Source organism: Choloepus didactylus, chromosome 14, assembly GCF_015220235.1.
Source record: "Choloepus didactylus isolate mChoDid1 chromosome 14, mChoDid1.pri, whole genome shotgun sequence".
NCBI lineage: Eukaryota > Metazoa > Chordata > Mammalia > Pilosa > Megalonychidae > Choloepus > Choloepus didactylus.
This window is the reverse complement of record NC_051320.1, coordinates 37,514,638-37,540,271: the sequence shown is the minus strand read 5'-3', so window position 1 is coordinate 37,540,271 and position 25,634 is coordinate 37,514,638. Positions and strand designations below refer to the sequence as shown.

The following is a 25,634-nucleotide window of genomic DNA, read 5'->3' as shown; positions in this document are numbered from 1 at the left end:
TCAATTCGATTCCATTGATCAGTATATCTGTCCTTATGCCAGTACCATGCTGTTTTGAGCACTGTAGCTTTGTAATATGCTTCAAAGTCAGGTAGTGTGAGACCTCCCACTTCACTCCTCTTTCTCAAGACATTTTTGGCTATTCGGGGCACCTTACTCTTCCAAATAAATTTAGTTATTGGTTTTTCTATTTCTGTAAAGTAAGTTGTTGGGATTTGAATTTGTATTGCATTGAATCTGTAAATCAGTTTAGGTAAAATTGCCATCTTAACTATATTTAGTTTTCCAATCCATGAACATGGTATGTTCTTCCATTTTTTCAGGTCTTATTCAATTTCTTTTAGCAGTTTCTTATAGTTTTCTATGTAAAGGTCTTTTGTGTCCTTGGTTAAGTTTATTCATAAATACTTGATTCTTTTGGTTGCTATTGTAAACGGGATTTTTTTCTTGATTTCCTCCTCTTGTTGCACATTACTTGTGTATAGGAACACTACAGATTTTTGCGTGTTGATCTTGTAGCCTGCTACTTTACTGTATTCATTGACTAGTTCTAGTAGCTTTGCTGTAGATTTTTCTGGATTTCCTACATATAGAATCATATCATCTGCAAATAGTGAAAGTTTTACTTCTTCCTCTCCAATTTGGATGCCTTTTATTTCTTTTTCTTGCCTAATTGCTCTAGCTAGAACTTCCAGCACAATGTTGAATAACAGTGGTGATAGTGGGCATCCCTGTCTTGTTCCTGATCTTAGAGGAAAAGCTTTCAGTCTCTCCCCATTGAGTGTGATGTTAGCTGTGGGTTTTTCATATATTGCCTTTATCATATTGAAAAAGTTCCCTTCTATTCCTATCCTTTGAAGTGTTTTCATCAGGAAAGGATGTTGAATTTTGTCAAATGCCTTTTCTGCATCAATCGAGATGGTCATGTGGTTCTTCTGCTTTGATTTATTGATGTGGTGTATTACCTTAATTGCTTTTCTTGTGTTAAACCAGCCTTGCATACCTGGAATAAATCCCACCTGGTCGTGGTGTATAATTCTTTTAATGTGCTGCTGGATTTGATTTGCAAGTATTTTGTTGAGGATTTTTTCGTCTATATTCATTAAAGAAATTGGTCTATAATTTTCTTTTTTTGTAGTATCTTTGCCTGGTTTTGGTATTAGGGTAATGATGGCTTCATAGAAAGAATTAGGTAGCTTTCCCTCTTCTTCAATTTTTTTGAAGAGATTGAGCAGGATTGGTACTAATTCGTTCTTGAAAGCTTGGTAGAATTCACATGTGAAACCATCTGGTCCTGGGCTTTTCCTTTTTGGGAGCTTTTTGATGACTGACTCAATCTCTTTACTTGTGATTGGTTTGTTGAGGTCATCTATTTCTTCTTGAGTTAATGTTGATTATCTATGCTTTTCTAGGAAGTTGTCCATTTCATCTAAGTTGTCTAGTTTATTAGCATATAGTTGCTCATAGTATCTTCTCATTATCTGCTTAATTTCTGCAGGGTCGGTAGTTATATTTCCTTTCCCATTTCTGATTGCATTTATTTGCATCTGCTCTGTCTTTTTTTTTTTGTTAGCCTAGCCAGTGGTCCATCAATTTTATTGATTTTCTCAAAGAACCAACTTCTGGTTTTGTTGATTCTCTCTATTGTTTTCCTGTTCTCAATTGCATTTATTTCTGCTCTAATCTTTGTTATTTCTTCCCTTCTGCTTGCTTTGGGGTTAGTTTGCTGTTCTTTCTCTAATTCCTCCAGGTGAGCAGTTAACTCTTTAATTTTTGCTCTCTCTTCTCTTTTAATATAGGCATTAAGGCAATAAATTTCCCTCTCAGCACTGCCGTTGCTGTATCCCATAAGTTTTGATAAGTTGTGTTTTCATTGTCATTTGCCTCAAGGTATTTACTAATTTCTCTTGTGATTTCTTCCTTTACCCACTGGTTTTCTAAGAGGGTGTTGTTTAGCCTCCATGTGTTTGTGAATTTTATGACCTTCTGCCTTTTATTTATTTCGAACTTCATTCCATTGTGGTCTGAGAAAGTGTTTTGTATAATATCAATATTTTTAAATTTGTTGAGACTTGCTTTGTGACCCAACATGTGGTCTATCCTAGAGAATGTTCCATGAGCACTTGAGAAAAAAGTGTATCCTGCTGTGGTTGGATGTAGTGTTCTATAAATGTCTGTGAAGTCTAGTTCATTTATCATACAATTCAACACCTCTGTTTCTTTAGTGATCCTCTGTCTAGAAGTTCTATCCTTTGATGAGAGTGATGTATTGAAGTCTCCAACTATTATTGTAGAGGTATCTATTTCTCCTTTCAGTGCTCGCAGTGTTTGCCTCATGAATTTTGGGGCATTCTGGCTTGGTGCATAAATATTTATGACTGTTATGTTTTCTTGATGAATTGACCCTTTTATTAGTATATAGTGTCCTTCTTTGTCTCTTTTAATTGTTTCACTTTTGAAGTCTAATTTGTCTGATATTAATATAGCTACTCCTGCTTTTTTCTGGTTGTTGTTTGCATGAAATATCTTTTTCCAACCTTTCACTTTCAGTCTATGTTTGTCCTTGTGTCTAAAGTGAGTTTCTTGTAGACAGCATATAGATGGGTCCTGTTTTTTAATCCATTCTGCCAGTCTGTGTCTTTTTATTGGGGAGTTTAATCCATTTACATTTAGTGTTATTACTGTAAGGGCAGTACTTTCTACTACCATTTTGTTTTTTGGAATTTATATGTCATATCTTATTTTTTCCTCTCCTTTTACCTTTCCTGATAATCTTCATTTCTGCACTCTTCTCCAACTCTCTCTCTCCTGTCTTTTCCTATCAGCCTGTAGCACTCCCTTTAGTATTTCTTGTAGTGCCGGTCTCTTATTCACAAACTCTCTCAGTGTCTGTTTGTCTGAAAATGTTTTAATCTCTCCCTCATTTTTGAAGGAAAGTTTTGCTGGATATAGAATTCTTGGTTGGCAGTTTTTCTCTTTCAGTATCTTAAATATATCATGCCACTGTCTTCTTGCCTCCATGGTTTCTGCAGAGAAATCTGTACATAGTCTTATTGACCTTCCCTTGTATGTGATGGATTGCTTTTCTCTTGCTGCTTTCAGAATCCTCTCTTTGTCTTGGACATTGGACAATCTGACCAGTAAGTGTCTTGGAGTAGGTCTATTGGGATCTATTCTATTTGGGGTACGTTGTACTTCTTGAATCTCTAATTTTCTGTCTTTTATAAGAGTTGGGAAATTTTCAGTGAATATGTCTTCTATTACTCTTTCTGCCCCTTTTCCCCTCTCTTCTCATTCTGGGATACCCATAACACGTATATTTGTGCATTTCATGTTGTCACTCAGCTCCCTAAGACCCTGCTCATATTTTTACATTTTTTTCACCATCTGTTCTTTTGTGTGTATGAATTCGAATGACCTGTCTTCCAGTTCACTGATCCTTTCTTCTGCCTGTTCAAATCTACTGTTGTGTCCCTCCATTGTGTTTTTCATCTCCTCCATTGTGGCCTTCATTCCCATGAGTTCTGCCATTTGTTTGAATTCTTCTTTATGGTCAGCCAGTGTCTTCTTTATATCCTTCAGCTCTTTTGCTATATCTTCCTTCATTTCATCAAATTTATTTAGCATTAGTTGCCTCCACTCCTGTGTCTCAGCTGAGCTATTAGTTTGTTCCTTTGGCTGGTCCATGTTTTCGTGTTTCCTGGTATGGCTTGTTATCTTAAGTTGTCTAGGCATCTGATTTTCTTGATTAGTTTATTTTGGAGCTTGTTTTCTGTCTTTTACCTAGTGGTTTTCTTGTTGGTTGGCTTTGTTCTCTGGCCTCTGTTATTCAGTTCAACTTATTCTAGACCTCTAACTTAGGTTCTATTTAGTTGATCAGAATTGTTCCCCTCTTGTTTTTTCTGTTTCTTGCTCTGCCTCTATTTAACCTTTTTGTGTGTGGGTCTCCTCAGATATGGTCGACCCTAGTCAGATTTTCCCAGTCTAGTGAGTCCCAGGTCTCACTGGGAGGGTATGGAGTTTTCCTGAGAATGAGACCCTCCTATGAGGCCTTTAGAATTGGTGCTTTTCCTCTCCTGTCCAGCAGGTGGTGCTGGCCAGCCCGCAGCTCCCCCACCAGTGTAAGAAGGTATGGAGCCTTTAGTTCTCCTGGTGACTCTGATCCTGTCAGGGGCGTGATTGACTGAAGCCGGAATCTGAATTCCAGCCCCTGGGGTCTGAATTCCCAGAAGGAGGACTGCCAGTTGAGCTGGATCTCCCTCCACTCTCCCAATCCTCAGAACTCCAGTTGTCTCTCAGGGGCACTATTCCCTTCTCCTCTCTTCTCTTTGGGGCCTCTCCAGGTAGATTCCTTGGTCAGCCTGAGTTGCCAATTAAAGACGGGGGTGGAGGCCTTCAGTAGTGAATATGGAACTCAAAGACGCTGTGGGAACTCTGTCTCCCCCAAGCCCAGCCTAGTCCCTCAACCTGGGCTTTCTGATAGAAAATAACCACATATATTACTTTTACATTAAAAAAAAAAAAAAAAAAGTAGAAAAGAAATCAAGAAAAAAATAAAAAGGAAAAAAAAAAAAAAAAAAAAAAAGAGTCTCTTTTAAAAGTCTTTCCCCAGCCTGGAAGTTTTGTCAGTGTCAGAATAGAGCATTTAAAGATATGCTTTGGGCTATTGTCTGATAATTACTCTCCAACAGCTTCAGTTCCACCCCTGCCAGGGGCTATTGAAATGCGAAAAGATAAGGGATCAGTGAGAAGCCAGAGGGGACAAAATGCAGGGGAAAAAAAATGGCTTTTTTGGAGTCTGGGAATGGGTGCCCGCTTTTACGTGCCCTGACTTCTCGGAGCCCAGCCCTTCTTTAGCACCCCAGCTCCCAAAGTTAGTTAGTTAATTTGTTAATTAATTCTGCAGTTGAGGCTGGGTTGAGCCTCCCTTCTTGCCCTCAGCAGAATGCTGTTTTTTGGGTTTTTTTTTCCCCCTTTCAGGGAGCCAGCAGCAAGACAGTCTGTGAGGTCTGGGTGGGGAGGGGCGCCAGACCCCTGGTCCGGGGAACTTACAATGTTCGCTGCGATCTCAGCTTTTCCTCCAATTCCAAACTTGTGTCCAATGTGTGACTGGTTACTGGAGACCCCGAAAACACTATTTCATATAGTTCTTGGGTAACTGCCAGCTGCTCTAGGGGAGAGACGAAATTCTGCTCCTCACCACTCCGCCATCTTGCCCCGCCTCCAACAATATATATTTACAGTTTTTTCTTGGGGCTATGATTCCCATGCTCTGTCATAATATAATCAGATCTGGGCTATATGGACATCTGGCAGAATATTATGTTACAGAATGAGCAAGAAGTGACAAACATACTGGAGGCCTTGGAAAGACACATGCAATCCAGAATAGAGAAGATAAAATCTATCATGATTGAGGTTTCACTCTAGTAAAGTTCTTAGGGATTCTATTGAATCAGGGGTATAGCAGGATAGCTCATTCAAAAGAAAAAATTGCTGTGTCTTGCATCTACTACCAGAAAGAAGAAAACTAAATTCCTGATAGATTTCCTTGGCTTCTGGTGGCAACATATTCTATGACTAGAATATTTCTCCAGCCCATATACTGGGTGATGGAAGACTGGTTTTTTGAGTGGTACGTACAGAAGGAAAGTTATCTTCAGTTAGTCAGGGATGCAGTACTAGCAGTCCTGCTGTTAGGCCATGTGATCTGGCAAACCCTAAGTTGGAGGTGTTAGTGATAGGGTACGATGCATTGTGGTATCACAACCCAGGCCTCTAGGCAATGTCATCTACAAAAGAGACTTATATGCCCTTTGAAAAAGAGATCCTGATATGTTACTGGGCCCTGGTAGAGACAGAATTGTTGACTATAGGACACCAAGTAACCATGTGTCCGGAACTGTCCATTATGATCTGGGTTCTGTCAGACCCATCAAGTCATAACCTTAGGAAAGTCCAGCACCAGTCCATCATAAGATCAACATTGTGCATCTGGGATCAGGCCTAAGCAAGACCAGGAGTCATGAGCTAACTGCAGAAGCAGGTAGCCCAGATCCCCGTATCACCCACCATGGTTGTACCACCACTAGGGCTATAAGGGGTTCCATACAACAAAGTGAAGGAGAAAGAAAAGCCCAAATATGTTTTAGGGGGAGGTCAGTTCAGTATGTGGGTGCAAGCTGATAAAGGATAGTTGCTGCATTACACTCAGGGTGGGGTGGGGTAGGGCTTGAAAAAACATGGTGAGGGAAAGTCATTCCAATGGACAACACTCAGAGTGGTATATCCATCTTGAGTGGAGGGAGCAGAAGCCTAAGATGAGATTATTTACATTCTCATGGGTAGAGGTGAATAGTCTGACAGATGTCTGGAAGGAAAAAGGCTAAAAAAAATTGGAGACAAGGAAGTTTGAGATAGAGTAATGTGGATGAACATGGCAGGGGGGTATAAGATGTGAAGAGTTTTCATTCACATATTAATGAAGCCAGAAAGCATCCATCCATCATGGAAGAGGCATCCAACCACCAATGAGATAAAATGACTAGGCCAGTTGACATTAGGCAGTCTACAAACTGGCATGACGGGCATCTGAATGGTGTGGCAACAATGACAGAGATAGGAGCTATGCGTGGCCTCCACAGCATGGATTCTTATTTACCAAGGCTAATTTAGCTATTGCCACCACTGGAAGTCCAACCTGCCAACAACAGAGACCAATACTCAGCCCCCAATATGACAACCTTCTTCAAGGAAATGATTTTCCTTATGTTGGAGGATCAATGTGTATCCAACATATATATGGAAACACATTCCACATTTTCTGGAAAAATGCTATGATTTTTAATACCTTCTGTGCCTAATTTTGGTAGCCTCAATACCTCCAGTGGTAGGTCATTTCCTGGTTTCAGCCTCATGCCTATTAAATTATTGAGTGGTCTTAACCTTAATATAAATTTTATACATTAATGTAAAAATATCATAATGTTAAACTGTCTAACTCAGGAAAGGAAAACAAGCAAGCAAATAAACCATGGTTTCCTTATCAATCAACTGGGATATTAAATCAGATTTATGCAAAAATGTTAAGCCACATATCAGGCATATATTACTAGTTGCTCCAAAATGTTAGGTGAATAATTATCAGAAGGATAAGTGCCTTTTACAGATATTAGAATTTGGAAATTTAACATTTTAATGGGAGTTGTTATGAAATGATGCATCCTCTTTCCTGTCTTTATAAAAGGATTTTGTAATCTTAGTTTTTCTTAATCATGGTGCCAGCTTTGGACATAACACATTGCCTGGAATTAGCATGATGTCCACAGGCACTAAGACACATGTGAGGCTATATTTGTCTTTCAACGTAATCTTTAGCGTTTCTTCTTCTCTAGCTGGTATATTTGCTATCATATTCCTTGTAACCTCCTCTGTTCTGATTTCTCACAGTTGTCAGTGCATAGCAAAGTGTTACAGTCAAGGTTGAAAGAATATTTGGTGAAGATAATTGGTTCTCTCACAGCAATGATGACTCGCTAAACTCATGGGAAATTGAGCTTGCACCTGGAAAACCATCAGCAAAAAGGCTGTGTGTGTGTATGTGTGTATGCACTTACATTTGGACATGATCACACTTTCCCTCTTTTTCACGGCTGTTTCATTCTCTTGCTTATTCATCAGTATGCACATGGCTCTAACCCTGATTTAACTTAAATTTCTAGTTCAAATGCCAAATGCCATCCATGAAGCCTCTATTTTTCAGTTCATATGATCAAGAACAGGAATATAAAAAGATCTTTAATAGCCAGTAAATTGGCTTTTTTCAGAAATTTGGTCAGAGAAAGAGAAAGACATGGGGCACAGGGTCCTATGATATAAACATTGCTATTCTGCTGAGCGGTAGTTCCTTGGGAAGGAGCCAGAGAGAATCTGTAACATCTAGTTTTGATCATAAATTACAGATGATCCCAAATTAAAGATAGTATCGAGTCCTGCTAAAAACTCTACCACATTTCTATTTTCATCCTGACTTATTTATCTTTAAGATAGCTTTTCTGCTGTAGATGGCATGAAGGGAAAATGACAAGGATTAGAGTTCCTCATGGTTTTCCCTGACTTTTCTCATGTCATTGTCTACCCACAATTCTATAAAAAATAGATTTCAATAGTATTTCAAAGAACACTGACATGCAGATCTGTAAGATGATATTTTTCTTTAAGATCAACTAATCTTGGAAAGAATGGTGGATCAGCTCCAGGGAACATGGAAATCTATGTTTTGTGAAAATTTTGAAAAATACATGAAAGAATTGGGTGAGCCACATTTCCTTGCAGAACACATCCAGTAAAAATGAGAGCTTTGATAATTCAAGAGTTTCTCTGTAGGAAATCAGATTAAACTTGGACCTCCTGATTTTTCATAGGAAGCAATAAATATTGATTTTGACACCTACAACAGATACAGTTCTGGGCAAGGCAAGGTTGGTATACTGGGTTGAATAGTTCCCCCACCCCCAAGCCCCAAATTCAGGTCTACCTGGAAACTGAGAATATGACCTTATTTGGAGCCAGGGTCTTTGCTGATATAGTCAGTTAAGATAAGGTCATAGTGGATAAGTGTGGCCCATAAATCCAATATGACTGGTGTCCTTATAAGAAGAGGGAATTTTAGAGACACATGGGGAGAATACCTTGTGATGACAGAAGCAGATATTGGAGTGATTGTCTGCAAGTCAAAAAAATGCCAAGGAATGCTGGCCATCCCCAGAAGTAAGGAAGAGGCAAGGAAGGATTCTTCCCTAGAGCATCTGGAGGGAATATTTACCTGCTGACACCTTGATTCAGGACTATTCTGTGGCCTCCAGAACTGTGAAAGAATAAAATTTGGTTGTTTTAAGCCACCCAATTTGTGGTACTTTGTTACGGGAGCCCTAGGAAACCGGCATAGTAAATACCTTGTGCTAAAGAGAAAATGATTTTAATACAAGATTTAAAATAAATGACAATATTTTTTAAATGATCACTTTGCAAATATTTGCTCTGAATATTTAGAGAATCTTCAGAACAGATCTTGTTTTCCCTGCCAGCATTCCTTGGCTTGTGGCCACAACACTCCAATCTCTGCACCCAAGATCACATTGTATTCTCTTCTTCCGTAGTCTAATGTCTCTCTGTCTCCCCTCATAAGAACACTTGAGTTTACATTTAGGGTTTATCCAGGTAATCCAGGAGAACCTTTCCATCTGAAAAACCTTAATTTATTTACATCTACAAAGTCCCTTGGGCCATATAAATGAACATTCACAGGTTCCAGGGATAGGGTGTGGATTTCTTTGGGGACAGGTATTCAGCCTACCACATCTTATGATCATGTTTCACAATACAAATTCTAAGAACTGTATCAAAGTGGTTCCCTAATTTATCTTCCTTTAGAGATTTAACTCAGATATTCCTGTGTATGCAATGTTATTTCTATAGAAAATACTCCTACATCTGCTGGACAACAATGTGTGTGCCAAGGGTATCTATTGCAGCATTATTTGTAATAACAAAAATGGAAACAAACTAAATGCCCAGGGGGATAGATAAATGAATTTTGGTATATATACACTGCTCCGGTATGCTAAAGTTGCCATTAGGCAAAACACCAGAAATGGGTTGGCTGTAAAAAGGGGACTTATTAGGTTAGAAATTTAAAGTTCTAAAGCCATAAGTGTCCAAACTAAGGCATCAACAAGATGATAACCTGCACTGAAGGAGGGCCAATGGCATCTGGAACACCTCTGTCAGCTGGAAAGGCATGTGGCTGGTGTCTGCTGGTCCTTTGCTTCCAGGTCCTGGTTTCAAAATGGCTTTCTCCAAAATGTCTCTGGGCTTCTGTCTCTCTTAGCTTCTCTCTCTTAGCTCCTGTGCATCTTGCTTGTTCTCGCAGGGTGTTTCTCCCTAAGCATCTGGGAGTCCTCTCTTAGCCTCTCTGGGGCAAATTCTGGGCTTCATCTCTTAGCTTAGCATTTCCAAATGTATTTCTGTCTGCATCTCCAAGCATCTGGGTCTGTGTCGGCCCCTGAGCTCTTAAAGGCTCCGATAAATAATCAAGACCCACCTTGAATGGGCAGGTCGCACCTCCATGGAAACAACCTAATCAAAAGATCCCACCCACAATAGGTCTGCCCCCACAAGATTGCATTAAAGAACATGGCTTTTCTAGGGGACATGATAGATTCAAACCAGCACACATACTGTGGAATATTTTATAACTATGAAAAAAATATAAATGTATATGTACTAACATAGAAAGTCTCCAAGACATATAGTTAAGGGGGAAAACAGGTTGATAACAATAGGTGTAATATAATATCACTTGTAATTCTTAAATCCTATGTATGTATACATGTATAAAAGAATGTAAGTGAAGAGATAAGGGTGTAAAGAATTCATGCCTAACTATTTTGTTTGTATGTGAATGTGTGTATTTTTAAAATAGAGAGATGGTCTGTAGCTTTAATTGGATTTTCAAAGGGGTCCATGAACCAATAAAATTAACAACTGGACTAAAGAAACATGACAATCACTAGACAAAAACTAGAAACTATTTTTTTTCCCACAAAAAAATAATCTAAACATATAATGGGACCACTAGCTTTACATAACTGAATTCATGAAGTATTAGATCTGTTTAACTCATAAACCTCCCAGTCAGCAAAGAATTATACAGCTAATGGGAGTTCTTGGAGTCAACCACAGATTTAACTGCTATGTCTTTTTATTTGGATTTTAGGAATAGGGAGAACAAGCAGGAAACTGGGCTGCCTGGCAAAACCCACCGTCAAAATCAGTACAAATGGAGATGCAATCACTATCAAAACCAAAAGCATCTTCAAAAATAATGAGATCTCTTTTAAACCAGGAGAAGAGTTTTTAGAAAGCACACCAGGTGGCCATAAAACCAAGGTGAGGCCTAAAACAGATAAATACCATACAGATGTTAACTGGAAATCATTCTAAGTAAGAAAGCAATTGTAGCAAACATATCTAAATTCTTTGTTAGATAAGCTTTGGCTAAAACCTAGGTCTGAGGATCTCAAATGAATACGCATACAAATTTCCCAGGATGCTTGTGAAAAATGCCTAAGTTCTAGGTCCCAGCCCCAGAGGCTCTGATGTCTGGAGTGGGGGCCTAAAAATTGCATTTTTAATGATTATATGCAGGTACTTAGCAGACCACATGTTGAGAATCATTTCCCTAGATTAATATTTAGTTATCTCAGTAACAAATGTTCTTGCTTTGCATTTTGTGGCAATTGTCCACACACAGAATTTCAATGACTAAAACTTGCAGTAGCTGGTATAGGTAAGGTTATGCCGTGGTAACAAACTAACCACAAACTCTCAGTGGCTTAAGACAAAGGGGATTTATTTCTAATTCATAGAACATATTCAGTGTCATGGTGAGATTTGGGGAAGTTTGAGGTTGGGGTGGAATCTACTCCACTGGGTCTCTCAGGGACCCAGGCTGAAGGAGGCTCAACTACCTTGTAGCTGTGCCATCTAGAACCTGTGGTCTCCTTGATCAATAAGATAGGGAAGGAGAGAGTAGGCTTTTTATTGCCACATCCTCTAAGTGACACACATAATGTTTGTTCACATCTCACAATTTCCAACTGACTGTAAGAAGGCTGGAAAATAAAAGGGATCAGATGGAAAATTTTGTGACCATCATTGCTTCTGCCACAGAAGAGAATATTAATTAATTTGGTAGAAATCCAAACTCAGTGCAACTGTATGCTCTGAAATGTATAAATCACAGTGATTATATTACATGATATTGCTACAGGACTGCCTGTGGATGAATCCCATCTCTGCCACCAATCAACTATGTGACCTTGAGCAAGTCACAGAACTCGCTAGCTCGGTCTTTATATTTGCAAAAGAGGACAATAATAGTACTTATCATACAATGTTGTTGTGTGGATGAAATGATATATGTGAACCTCTTTGAAGAGTGTCTCACCATAACAGTGTTACATAAGTGGTAGTTGTTGCTGATGTGACTATTATCTTTATTTCTATATTGCTGGGACAAGTAGAAGGAAATAGAACTTTTCTTCTTTAAGTAAACTCTTAAAATGGGAGTTTGAATGGGCTTCACATGCATTTTAAAAGTTGAAACAAACCTCACTTGTGATCTTTATGCAAAAAAAGACAAATTCTTGCCTAGGCAGTAAAAGATTTTTAAAAATCTTTCATTTGGTCTTCAAGATGATATTATGTTTTTGCCCTTGTAAATCTTTTTTCTTTTTTCAGAAGAATCAGCCGACAAATATATGTTTGCAAAGTCCTGAAATACATGAAGTTGTAAACAGCCTTCTAAAACTACCTTAGAGTATCAATAGCTGAAAAAAATTTGGCACCTGATAAAATGTTAGTGCTTAAATATGACAATCGGAACTGAATTTGGTGTTTGTCTGTTTTTCAGAGCACTGTAACCTTAGATAACAACTCCTTGATTCAGGTTCAGAACTGGAATGGCAAGGAAATCACCATAAGGAGAAAGTTGGTGGATAGGAAAATGATGGTGGTGAGTGAATTATTTCTCACTATTTTCTCATTTACTGAAATATCTACATATAAGAGCACTCAATAACTTGTTTTAAAACAATGAAGATGAATGTCATTTTTCTTTTTTTCATGGACTGGGAGACAAACATTGTCAGATAAATGTATGATCATTAATATTGTAAATGTGCATGGAAAAACTGAGGAACTAAAAAACTAAAGAGAATTTAAAAAAACACAAAAACCTGTAGCCCAACTCTTTGGCTCATGTGTAAGCCAAAACAAGCATGTATTTCTGCAATAGAGTTTACCCAGGCATTGAAAGTTGTTGTCAGTCCTCCACTCCATACCAGGATTAACTTCTCACTGTTTTCCTGCTGAACACTAAACAAAGCAGGAAAAGGACATTTAAACTAGAGGAGTGAAGCTGAAGCGGTGTCTTTTGGTGTATGGAAAGGTTAGCACGAGTAAGAATGAGCATTTAGGTGGATGTAATGCCCCGTGTTTTCATGTATCATATACATTGTCACCAGAATATTCCCGGGCAGTAGGTTATTGGCCCGTTTACCAGGTGATAAAACCAAAGGATATACAGCTATAAAAATATGGTGGTGCTTGGATTAAAATCCAGTTTGGTTTAATTCCAAAGTTTACACTTTTTTTGAGTCCAGTCTGCTGCCTCTCAGAGCAACTTTCCAGGCCATCTTTCCCACTTTTACAGAGTAGAGGAAAATATGTCAATGATTCTGTTCCTGCCAAACCCCATCCCACAAAAATGAAATAAAAAGGTAATTTGGGACAAAATATATAATAGTTCTTAGGGAATACACATACTCTGTGTGGATGTTAAAAAAACTTCATTTCTTAATAAAGGGAACTTCCCCCCTTCAACCTGAAGAGTACATTTTGATCCTCATAAAGTCAGCATGGGAAGATGAAGGATGATTGCTTTTATTGCTTCTTATAATGACGTTAGCTAATAAGCAGACATATTTTACAGTTCATTAGAAAGAACACTAGACTCCAAGTCTGAGGATGTGGATTTCCATCTCAGCTGTTCAATACTTATGTGACGTTGGACAATCATTTAGCCTTTCCAAGATTCAGTTTCCTTGTTATCAAAATGCGGACAATGTCTTCCCCAAAGACTTTCTGAGAGAATTAAATATCATCATGTATATATTAGTGCTCTGAAAACCATAAATACTACATTGATGTGAGTTATTATTATTTAAGAAATGTAAAGTACTATGTAAAATAGCAAAAATGTGTCAATGTAGGCATTTAAAATATTTTAATAAATATTTCAGATTCCAGACTATGTGTTGTTTGGGTATATATTTGTAACAAATAGATGCTATCTATAGTTAACTATGTCGATCTATTTTTAAAAATTTTAAGGAATGTATATATGACTATTACTTAGTTTGCATTTTTTTCAATGCCAGTTTCACCAACAATTCTGAAATAACTCATCCTTCTTTTGTCTTTCAGGAAAGTACAGTGAACAATGTTATCTGCACTCAGACATATGAAAGAATATAAACAAACTCAGTCTCCAACTCTTAAGCACTCCCAAACTGATCCAAACCACTGAGGTGGTTTAAATAAACTCCCAAGTAAAATAGTATGACTGTGAATATAAGGCAGTCTGCACCAGCATCAACAATTTTGGTTGCCATGTATGCCTATATTAGATAGTACCTTGGCATTGGCAGTGATGAGAAACCAGGATGATCTATCCTGCTTAACACAGGGCTGGGATAGTATATTCAGAGAGGAACTTCATGTCGATTCTCTCATTAGGCATATTCTGTCAGTCCTTTAAATTCACATGGACTGCACTATAGTGGTGGAAAAATAGTATTTTCTTATAAACAAATTAGAATATAGTGTATTTCATAGGTTACATGTAAGCTATATGTGAAAAGATAAGAAATATGTTTAGAACTAAGGCAATAACTGAAAATCCAATAAGATACCAAACTATTTTTATGGAGAGCACCATAACTACTACCACCATCACTGAGAGCCAATGCAAAGGAGAATATTATTTGTTTTATTAGCACTAAACATTGTGCACTGTGAGGCCTGGGAGGGACCTAGAAACTGTGTGGACTGATTGCCTTATTTGGTTGTTGAGAAAAAGGCCCAAATCAGTTTACTGTATAGTTCAATATCACTCAGATGGTTTCAGAAAGAACTGGGGCCAGAATCCACATTTTCCAATTATTAACCTAACGACCATAATGAAGAGGATTTAGGTGGGCACAGTTAGGTAGAAACAGGTATATAGTGTTCAGTTATGAATCAAGTGTAGCACTACATTAAGCTGGTGAATAAACAATAAGAAAGCTTCTCTTTGTCTTAAAATTAGTGGCAAGATGTCACAGCTAAGTCCAGATGAGGATAAAGAGCTTGACTATTTGTACTCTGGCCTGTCACTGCTTACTGGCCTGAAATGATAGATAGAGGATCTTGGTGTTCTGGTGGAAGGGAGAGAATGCTTGTTTATTTTCTTGTGAATTGAAATGCCAAAGAAGACAATGGAAGGCATAGAAAGACATCTGTACCCTGAGCTGCTTGGGCTGGTTTTGTGTCCAATGGAGAAGACTCCAGGCAGCAGCTGAAGGAACTGTTGTCCAGAGGCCCTGTGTAGGGTGGTCAATATGAGCAGCTCTGAGGCAGGGCTGGGTAACAGCTTGTTGCACAGAGGCATAAGAAAGCATTCTTCCCCTTCTAGTGGGACCCAGCACTGCTCTGACACCTCACAGAGCAAAGGCCATGGGAACTTCACAAAGCAGTGCTCTTGGCATTGGTATTCGTATTTCTTGCCCACTGTGGTAATGGTGATGCTCTCCGAGGCAGTTTTTTGATGACATGGACGAGAAGTTGCTGTGAGTGGTGAAAGGCTAGTTATCAGATACCAGATGTTTTAGTTTCCTAGGCTGCTCCAGCAAAATACCAAGAAATGGATTGGCTTAAACAATGGTAATTTGTTAGCTTACAGATCTGAGGCTGAGAAAACGTCCAAATCAAGGCTTCTAGACAATGCTTTCTTCCAAAAGACCGGCTGCCAATGATCTTTGGCTTCTCTACCACATGGCAAGGCATATGGCAGCATCTGCTGGTCTGTCCCTTCTCTTCCAGGTTTCACTGTTTTCAGCTTCTTGCTTCTGTGGCTTTCTCTCTCTCTCTCTCTCTCTCTCTCTCTCTCTCTCTCTCTCTCTCTCTCTGTATTCATTCCATTTATAAAGGACTCTAGTAAAAGGATGACTATCCTGAAAGAGATGGGTCACACCTTAACTGAAGTAGCCTCACCAAAAGATCCTACTTACACTGGGTTTACACCCACAGGAATGGATTAGATTTGAGAACATGTTACATACAGCTTCAAACCACCACACCAGGAGAACACAGGAAGGATAACTCACAGGAACACCTAGTAGGCAGGAGGCACTTAAGGCTAGACTCACACATGAGCAAGAGCATGACATTTGGATTTCGATATTAATGTGATTTTATTTGTCAACAATTTGGTGAGGTCTAGAGACATTTGGGCACTTGAAACAAAAGACAAAAAACAGCAAAAAAAAAAACAAAAAAACAAAAAAACAAAACAGCAACAAAATGTTTTCATGGGAGGTAAGCAGCATGCCTACCCTCTTCCCAGGACCTCTACCCCGCACTGAGAATCATTAAGGTAGAAAGGCCCTCACTGTTGCTGATGGAAGTGCAGTATACCTCCAGTATGGCAGGGCCACTGATCTAAACTAAACCTAAAAAGACATACTGCTGCTCTTGAGTGAAACAGTGATTCATGATTTACTTCATATCCACCATGTGCCAGGCCCTGCAGAAAAGCTGGTGAGACGAGGAGAACAAGTCACATTCACTGTCCTTGGTCTGCACAGCAGAGAAGTGAGGAGTTGTAAAGGTGTTCACACTGGCATGCTGATATCAGGGAATTTGTAAATAACAGACTTAGATCAAATGTCTCCATCTGGAGATAAAGATCCAACACTGCTTTCTTGGTGAATAATAAGAGGAAAGAAAACTAGTCATCAGGCAGGCAGAACAGCAACGGCGAGGACAGCAGTCTGGGTGAGAGAAGCATGGGTGGGCTCTTCTTCACCCCTTGTCACAACTTCCACACTAGAGAGTTATTTTCCTTCGGGGCTGCAGCCTGAGTGCACGTTGCACCAATTCAGTTCAAGTAGATCATCATTACTCAGGATATTTAGGGAATATGGAGTCATTCCTAGAGAGGCACAGCCTGTTCTTCCTCAGTTGGGAGTTTTTGTTTGTTTGTTTTTTCAAGTATATCCTTTTAATCACATTTGGCCAAAATTTTACTAGAACAGAAATTTTAAAAAACAACTGACTACAGGAAGGGTGGGTGTTTAGGTTTTATTTAAACAGTAAACAATGTTAAATATTTCCTACCTAGTAAATAGGATATTGTTGGAAAAATAAGGTTCTGTGTGACTAATTCAGTTGACAATAACCTGAGATGAATATAAAATAACAACAATGAAAACAGATTTTGTTTTTTGAATACATAAGAGTCAGCCACCGTTCTTAGCACTTTACATGCATCCCTTCATCTTCTCCACTAGGAGGTGTTTACAAAGGTATAAACTGAGTCTCAGGTTAAATGTCTTGCCTAAGGCTACTAGGCTGATAAATAGGAGGGCCAGAGTTCCAAATTAGGTCGCCGTGACTCCAAAGTCTACGTTCTTTAACCTTGATGCCACAGTGCCTCTCTAGAACGCAGGGTAAGTCACTAGAGACCCGGCGGAGGAGGCGGCACCATGGCGGCGCCCTCGCCCCCGCCGCGTCCCGTCACCCACCTCATCTTTGACATGGACGGCCTCCTTCTGGATACCGAAAGGTTCTATTCAGTTGTGTTTCAAGAAATATGTGGTCGCTATGACAAGCAATACTCCTGGGATGTAAAATCCCTCGTGATGGGGAAGACAGCGTTAGAAGCCGCACAGGTGATAACTGAAGTCTTGCAGCTTCCAATGACCAAAGAGGAGCTGGTGGAAGAAAGCCTTGTGAAGTTAAAAGAGCTGTTCTCCACGGCTGCCCTGTTGCCAGGTGTCGAAAAACTGATCGACCACCTACGAAAACACAACATACCTTTTGCTCTTGCCACCAGCTCAGGGTCCGCATCATTTGAAATGAAGACAAGCAGACACAAAGAGTTCTTCAGTTTGTTTCACCACATCGTTTTGGGAGATGATCCGGAGGTGACGCATGGCAAACCCGATCCTGCCATATTTCTAACTTGTGCAAAGAGATTTTCTCCTCCTGCTCCCGTGGAAAAGTGCCTTGTGTTTGAAGACTCCCCCAATGGGGTGGAGGCGGCCGTGGCAGCTGGGATGCAGGCGGTCATGGTCCCCGATGAGAACTTACCCCGAGACTTGACACGAAAGGCCACCGTCGTGCTCAGCTCCCTGCAGGACTTCCAGCCGCAGCTGTTCGGCTTGCCGGCCTATGAGTGAGGGTCACCGCCCTGCCCTCCTCGCTCTCGGCGCCCACTGTCCTGCCCTCTACCGCGGAGAAAACGATGAAAGCTGCTGGACAGCTCCTAGTGCGCATCCTGCCCAACCGAGCCCGCCTTTTTGCAGCCCACCCTCTCCCCCGCCAGTTTGGCCTAGTCCACTCTTTAAGTGTTGATAAATTCTCACTTGACAGTTGAGGGGAAGCAAAGAAGAGACAGCCCCAGAAACAAAGATCAGTCTTGAATTACCATTGGAATAAGCAAACTCACTACACTGTGCTAGAGTGAATATATACATGAACATATACATATGAACAAACAAAGGTGTATATGTATGTATGCTTATATGTGTATATGTCTGCATGCGTATATATATAATTTACTTTTCCAAGACAAAATGAAATTATGTTTGTGTTCAACTATTTTCTTTTTAGCTTGTTAAACACTGGCTGGAAAATGTAAAATATGTATACACATATTTATATGCTTTTATGTGTGCGTATATATATGTACATGTATATTATATGTATCTTATACACTGCTTCACTCTAACTAGCACCTATCTTAACATGCAATAGCAACTGAAAAAAGTGAGATGGTAATTCTATTTGATTTATAACCTGACTGAAAAAGTCACATTATTGACGACACCTAAGAAATCATTTTCCTTATTAGCAAACAATTAAATTCTTTTTGCTTCCCCAAAATGTCTCTTTGGGCCTTTATTTGGGGACCAATTCTGAGCCATATTGTCAACAGTTTCCTTTTAGTTTGAACATAACTCTAACAAACGCCTTATATTGACACCCTTACCCTTACTGGAGAATATTTACTACCACAGAAAAATTGCTTTCCTCCTCTCAGAACACTGGTTTCCTAATACATTCTTTGAAGGAAACATGATTTTCTTTCAGAATGCACACTTGGTAGGACAAAGTGACAATTTATTTATATGACACTTGAGTGATTTTGGGATTTGTCTCTAACATGTCAGGGGAGAAAGAACAGGGACCTCAGGGCGTTCTGTCTGGGCCACCCCTCTGGTGTTCTGTGGTTTATTCTAAGTTGTAGAAACTGTAGTGGTTCACATGTTCATCTGTCTGACAAACTCGTTTCAGCATTCCTTATGGCCAGTACCCACATCTGCTCTTTGGATTGTCCTTTGAACCAGTTGCAATATCTTACCAGTCCCTTCACCTATTTTGTGAAATAAAATATTTGACACATGTTCCTGTTTTTTTTTTTTTTTAAAGTCACTAGATTTCCTTTCAGATTCTCTCTATAATAATAAATATATGATAAATGCATATTTAAAACCAGTGACCTAAACTTGTAAGGCTTGAGAAACCTGCCCTACTTAAAGTCTCATGCCCTAACCTAATTAAGAAAATTACCTTTGTAACTGAAGAATTAAGAAGTAGAAAACAAGCAAGCCATGCCTGAATTATCACACCTGTGAGAATGCTTTGCCAACATATTGTTTTGTAATGTACAAAATAAAAGGAATTAAATCTAAAGACAGGAGACCAGAGGAGCTGGAATAAGAGAAAGAGAAGGTCCAAAAGGTTTTCACTTAGCATTTATGAATGAGAATTATGTTTAAGAATAAGGTGGGAATACTGTTATGTGTTACGAATTTGGGAAACATTCATATGGCCACAATGTAGGGAAGTCATGGAAATATCTTTTTAGCACTAGCCGGTACTCTGGGGATCATAAAATAGAACCCTTATATGACAGATTAGAAATCCAAGAGAGCCTTGGAGAGGAAGGTGACATGATCTGTGGTCTTGCCAATTCTGACTGACCACTGGGGTATTGTGTGAAGTTTCTCTTAGCAATTGCTATAAACCATTACTGAATCCTTATGGACAAAAGCAAAGAAAAACTGAACTCACTCTTCTAGACCTTCTTTGACCAGAATTGTTGATGAGATGTAATTATTAATTAAATTAAAATACTGAATCAAATCTAGTGCCAGGTTAGAAATGACATCTGCTGACTCATTTAAGCCTTAATGTGAAGAACTGTATTTTCCTTATTTCATAATATGGGCATTGTTTTGCATGCCCTACAACTCATCGACATAATTTTAGTTACCAGCTATTTTCATTTTTTTTCAAGCAATGGAGTTCTTTTCCAAATAAACTGTATGCAGAACTCTAATGGGTAAAACAGGTCAACTCAGAAATCTTCTGTTTGTGGGGGAGGTCCCAGAACCGCACGTTTTATTTCATCTGCTTTCCCATCTCCAAGGAAGGCTCCAGAGAGAACCTTTAAAATCATGTTTCTAAATTCCCTTCTGTCCGCCAACAGTTCCAGTTTCCTGTTAGCACCATCCTTTCTCTTCATGTTAAAAAATTAACTGTCATAATTATCAGGAATTGTTTATTAAACATTCCATTATTCAAGTAATGATGCATATTGGCATGGAAAGAAAGGCAGAAAAAAGATACAATTACTGTAGAAATTACACTAGTTATTGCAATTGAATTTTTTTCTTTTTTAACAGCTTTCTTGAGATATAATTTACAATCATAAAGTTCACCTGTTAAAGTGTACAATTCAATGGCATATTTAGTATATTTACAGAGTTGTACAACCATAGCTATAATTATAGAACATTTTCTTCATCCTCCAAAGAAATCCTGTATACATTAGCAATCACTCCACATTCTCTTGCCTCACTTCAGCCCTAAGCAAATACTAATCTATTTTCTGTCTCTAGAGATGTGCCTATTCTGGACATTCATATAAATGGAATCATACGAATCATACAATATGTATGTGGCTTTTTGTGACTGGCTTCTTTCACTTAGCATAATGTTTTCAAGTTTCAAGGTTCATAGTCTGGCATGTATTAGTACTTCATTTATTTTTATTGCTGGATAAATTCTATTGAACTGATATACCTCCTTTTGTTTATCCATTCACTAGTTGATGGGTATTTGGGTTGTTTCTACTTTTTGGCTATTATGAATAATGCTGCTATGAACATTTTTGTGTGAACATATGTTTTCTATTCTCTTGGGAATATACCTAAGAGTGGAATTGCTGGGTCACATGGTAACTTCATGTTAAACATTTTGAAGAACTGCAAAACTGTTTTCCCAAGTGGCTGTACCATTTTACATTCCTGCCAGCAAGGTATGAGGTCTCATATTTCTCCACATCATCACCAACACATATTATTGTCTATCTTTTTTTATCATAGCCATCCTAGTGAGTGTGAAGTAGATAAATGTAAAGATTTTCAAATAATGAATTATTAACCAGGTTTTGGAGAATTGAGGAGGCAAAAAGGGACCACTAAGGTATCACAAACATAGCAACTGCAGGTAGCAGCTAGCTCTCCTAGGACCGGAGGAAGAGGGGATGAGGTTAGGATTTTTAAAACTTAATAACCAGTATGGTCTACCTTTTTTGACCACTCCTCCAAACATACCTTTCTCCACATATTTGAACTTCCATATAATAAAACGATTTTGTTTCCCATCTTACATGATGCAATTATCTTATATAATGATGCTCTCATCACCAGATTCCTAAAATAAGGAGACACAACATTTCAACAATCATTGTACCCATCTTTAGAGACAGTCACACTATCCATCTCTGAGCTATGGTAGTTACTCCTCAAATGCAGCTGTGGTGCAATCTATTTCATTCCTAAGAATACAGTGATCAATTACCATTGCCAAAGATCCTTGGAAGTCAAAACATTTTGAACATTACGTAGTTCCTGTTTCCCATGACATTACCTGCCCTCACCTTGTCTTTGGTAAGCATACCACTTTGCTTTGCTCATCTGAGATCCCACCATCCCAGTGAAATCAGGTAGCCTGTCTCAAGGGTGGCGTCTCCCACCTCAATACCCAGCTTCCAGAAAACAGGCTGGTTCTGGAGAGAGTTGGAAACTGAATTGAAATCAACTACGGATACTGGAACCTGCTACTGCTGCTGGCAGCCTTATAAATAGTACTGGTGTCGTGCTGATAGGAAGAGGACACATGACATTTGAGTAGAACTGCAGATAGTTAGGGAATGACCCAGGCATATAACTCAGGCAGAGAGAAGAGCCTGTGTAAAGGTCCTGAGGTAGAAACATGCTTTGATTGAGGAGAAGAAAGGAGCAGATTGAGCAAGGGAGAGAAAAGTAAGAGAAGAAGTGTGTTCTAATGATCTTGATATGGATAGTCAGGTGCAGCAAGAATAAGTGACACTAGAGATGGATGAAAGAAAAGTATATTAGTCCTCACAGGTCCTAGAACAGAGAGGAGCAGCAAGCCTCACAGGGTCACCTGGGGAAACACGTCAAGAGCATAGGCTCAACCAAGCCGGAGGGGAGCAAAAGGTTACAGGGGACCTGAGAACTCTGCCTTCCTAATGTTCCATGGGAGGAGCTGTAGTAGTTGGTTAAACAAGAGTGGGGATTGGGGAGTTCGTACTGGACATTTTCAGAGGTACAAACCCTAGCTGGATGCAGGGAAGCTGCTTATCTTTATAAGTAGATGTCAGGGGCAATCGCTGAGGGACCTAACACTAGGATGTAGCTGCTGAGGCATCAGGGGAGCAGAAAAAGCCCCTCATGTTACTACTGACCAGGGAGATGCTCGGGTAGCATAAAAGTGTGAAAAGTCCCTATTTATTATTTCAATTGGCCTTGTAAGCTATTGCAAAGACTTTGGCTTTTACTCTAAGTGAGATGGGAAGCCAGGGAAGGTATTTAGGAAAGGAGTGACCATGGCTGCTGGGTTCAGATGGTAAGAAGTAAGTAGCTCAATTAGCTAGTTGCAGCAATATTCCAGGCATGTGGCAAAGGTGCCTTGCAGTAGGAATGGTGAGAAGTAGTAGGATTTGGATATATTTCTAAAGAAGAGCTAACAGAATTTATTGATGGTTGGATTTAGAGCAGAAGAGAGTTAAGGGTGATTTCAAAGTTTCTGGTCTAAGATATTAGAAAGATGCATGCCATTAATTGATGTTATATGTAAACTATGCCAAAATAATTGCCCAAATTTGTAAGTTTACAGAAAAACAAAATAGAACCAATGAAACTGATCCAAAGAAATGGCTAATTTATTCAGAAAGCATTAGAAACTTCCTTTTCTGGCCAAGATGGAATAGGGGCAAGATTTACCCTCTCACCTAAAATAATATAAAACAGACAAAATATATGAAACAATGGTTTTCAAGACATAGGATATCAGTCAAATAACAACAACATACAAAAAAGTGTCCTCTAAGAGAAGGGAAACAAATGAGGTGAGCCCAGTGATTGTCCCAGCCTTTTCTTCTACCCTTAGGGGTGCTAATTCTCCTCAGCTTTGGGGGACTCCTCCTCCAAGTTGTTAAATTCCAAGACCCCACCCCCTTCCCTTGGCTCCCTCAGCCATAGAGGTAGTAGTTGCTTCCTGCTGCTTCTATCTCTGTTCCCTCTGAGTCCCTGGGTAGATTTTTTAGTCCTCTAATACCTACTTACACAATGCCTTTTGTTAAAATCTCTCTGATAAAATACCTTGTGTGGTTTCTGTTTTTCTGACTGGTGTGGAATGTCTACTATGTGTCAAGCATTTATACTATTTTATTTAATTTTGGTAAAACTCAATGGGGTAAATAAAAATCATCCTCATTTTGTAAATAAGGAACTTAAACCTGAGAGAAGTTAAGTAATTTCCCTCAAGGTTATGAAGATACTAATGGCATTTCCAGGATCCAAGACTATCGCATTACAAAGGCATTACTCTTGTCTCCATAGTTGGATAAAGGAATTAAAAGAAAAAGTGAGGCTTTCAGCATTACTCCTTAGGATTATGGCTAAGAGGAAGAATATTTTTACTTATGTGTTACTTTTTACTTTAAATCATTTTATTTTAATTAGTTTATAATGGGTGTTCTTGTTTTCTTTCTGCTAAAACAAATACCATACAAATGAGTTGGCTTAACAAGAATTTATTGGAATACATTGGCTTCAGAGGCTAGAAGGCTTGCTTCCTCCCAGGGTTATATCTTCTGGCTGGTCGGCAATCTCCGAGGCTCCTTGGATTTTCTGTCACAAGGCAATGCACATGACAGCATCTTCTCCTTTCTCTTCTGCATTCCACTGACATCCCCTGTGGCTTCTCTATGTCCAATTTCCTTTCCTTATAAAGACTTCAGCCATATTGAATTAAAGCCCACCTTCATTCAGTTTGGGAACATTTTAATAACATGTTCAAAGGTCCTATTTACAAATGGGTCCACACCCACAGGATCAGGAGTTGGGACCTGAACAGGACTTTTGTGCGGGACATGATTCAATCCCCAACAATGGGAAAATGACTCTTATTCCAAAGCTAAGGACTTGTAGCAATCTTCTGTCCCATCTGCTCCAAAATTGGATGATCTACCACATTTATATAAATTAAAAATCTCCATTTATAAAAACTAACATCCTAGAGTTCTAGTAGGGAAGGAATGGGAGAATAATTTGACTTCAAGAATTCTTTAAAAATTATTTCAATGCCTATAATGCAGTACTGTTTCCTCCTTCTTCCTCCTCTTCCTCATCCCTTTCTCTTTCTTCTTTTTTCTCTTTTTCTTCTTCATCCTCCTCCTGCCCCTTCTCTCTTCTTTCCACCTTCCCTCCCCCTTTTCCTCCCCTCCTTCTTCTCTCTTTTCTTGTTTTTCCTTTTTTGGGTAGGTTGGTGGTTGTGGTGACTCGTGAACACCAACCACAAGTTCACCAAATGTGGAATATGGGAACTATATGTATAAGATGTAGCATATTTTGCATAGAAATCTTTATTTTGAGGGGAATTTAAAATATGTTTCAAAATATTGAAGTCCTGGTAGCCCCATAGCACCCAACTTACAAACACTTGATTCAGAGCAGCTCACATCAGCATGATTTTGAATATAGATCCCAGCTCCTTTGCCCTCTTGAATATTGCCCTTCATTCTCTGTTTCCTAGAGAGTTACTAACCTAGGATTACCATTTCCTATGCAAATTTAGAAATGTAGAGAATTAGCATGTTGCTAGCACTGATAAGTACAGACATCTCTTAAAGAACAGTATTAAAAAATGGAGGGTATGCAAAACTGAAATGAGCTTGTATTAACACTATACTGAATGCACAAATGAGATTGAAAAAAAAAAAAGAATTGGGGCACTTTGCTTCTAGCTTAGACCCAGTGAGATGGATTGGACTTATCCTTCCAATCTACACATCTAGAATCCTGGAGAAAATATATTTTCAGATATTGAACAACTGGCAATGCAGGATCATGAATCCTTAGAGAAGAGAAATAAATGTTTGAGCACCACCCACCAATTTCTGCTTGGGGGTGCATTCCCAATAGTAGTTCAGGAAGGAGGATAACAAGGAGAGCATGGTGGCCTGGCCGAGATGATAAAACAAGCAAGCCAGGGAAATAGAGGCAGGTGGAAGTTGTGGGACAGATTTCCAGAGAGGAGGGATTTACAGGCAAAGAGAATTCCAGAAATCTGCATAAAGATACTCTATTCTTGACAAAATACTTAACTGCACATTCACAGAGTGATATTTTAATGAGGCTGGAGAGTGAATG

At 39.0% G+C, this 25,634-nt stretch overlaps 2 protein-coding genes across 3 annotated transcripts; both read left to right on the top strand.

The window, feature by feature from the left end:
* Positions 1–8,240: 8,240 nt before the first annotated feature.
* Positions 8,241–14,100, top strand: FABP12 (fatty acid binding protein 12). The gene is made up of 4 exons (XM_037803332.1): positions 8,241–8,313; positions 10,778–10,950; positions 12,476–12,577; positions 14,050–14,100. Exons 1-4 carry the CDS (start codon positions 8,241–8,243, stop codon positions 14,098–14,100), a joined length of 399 nt encoding a protein of 132 aa, XP_037659260.1.
* Positions 14,101–17,369: 3,269 nt separating this feature from the next.
* LOC119509611 (pseudouridine-5'-phosphatase-like) lies at positions 17,370–18,065 on the top strand. 2 transcript variants are annotated; one of them, XM_037803575.1, is made up of 2 exons: positions 17,370–17,528; positions 17,658–18,065. In XM_037803575.1, the coding sequence occupies exons 1-2, from the start codon at positions 17,370–17,372 to the stop codon at positions 18,063–18,065; spliced, it is 567 nt and encodes a 188-aa protein (XP_037659503.1). The 2 variants fall into 2 exon arrangements, with proteins under 2 accessions (XP_037659503.1, XP_037659502.1); XM_037803574.1 differs by having other exon boundaries at positions 17,370–18,065.
* Positions 18,066–25,634: the final 7,569 nt, after the last annotated feature.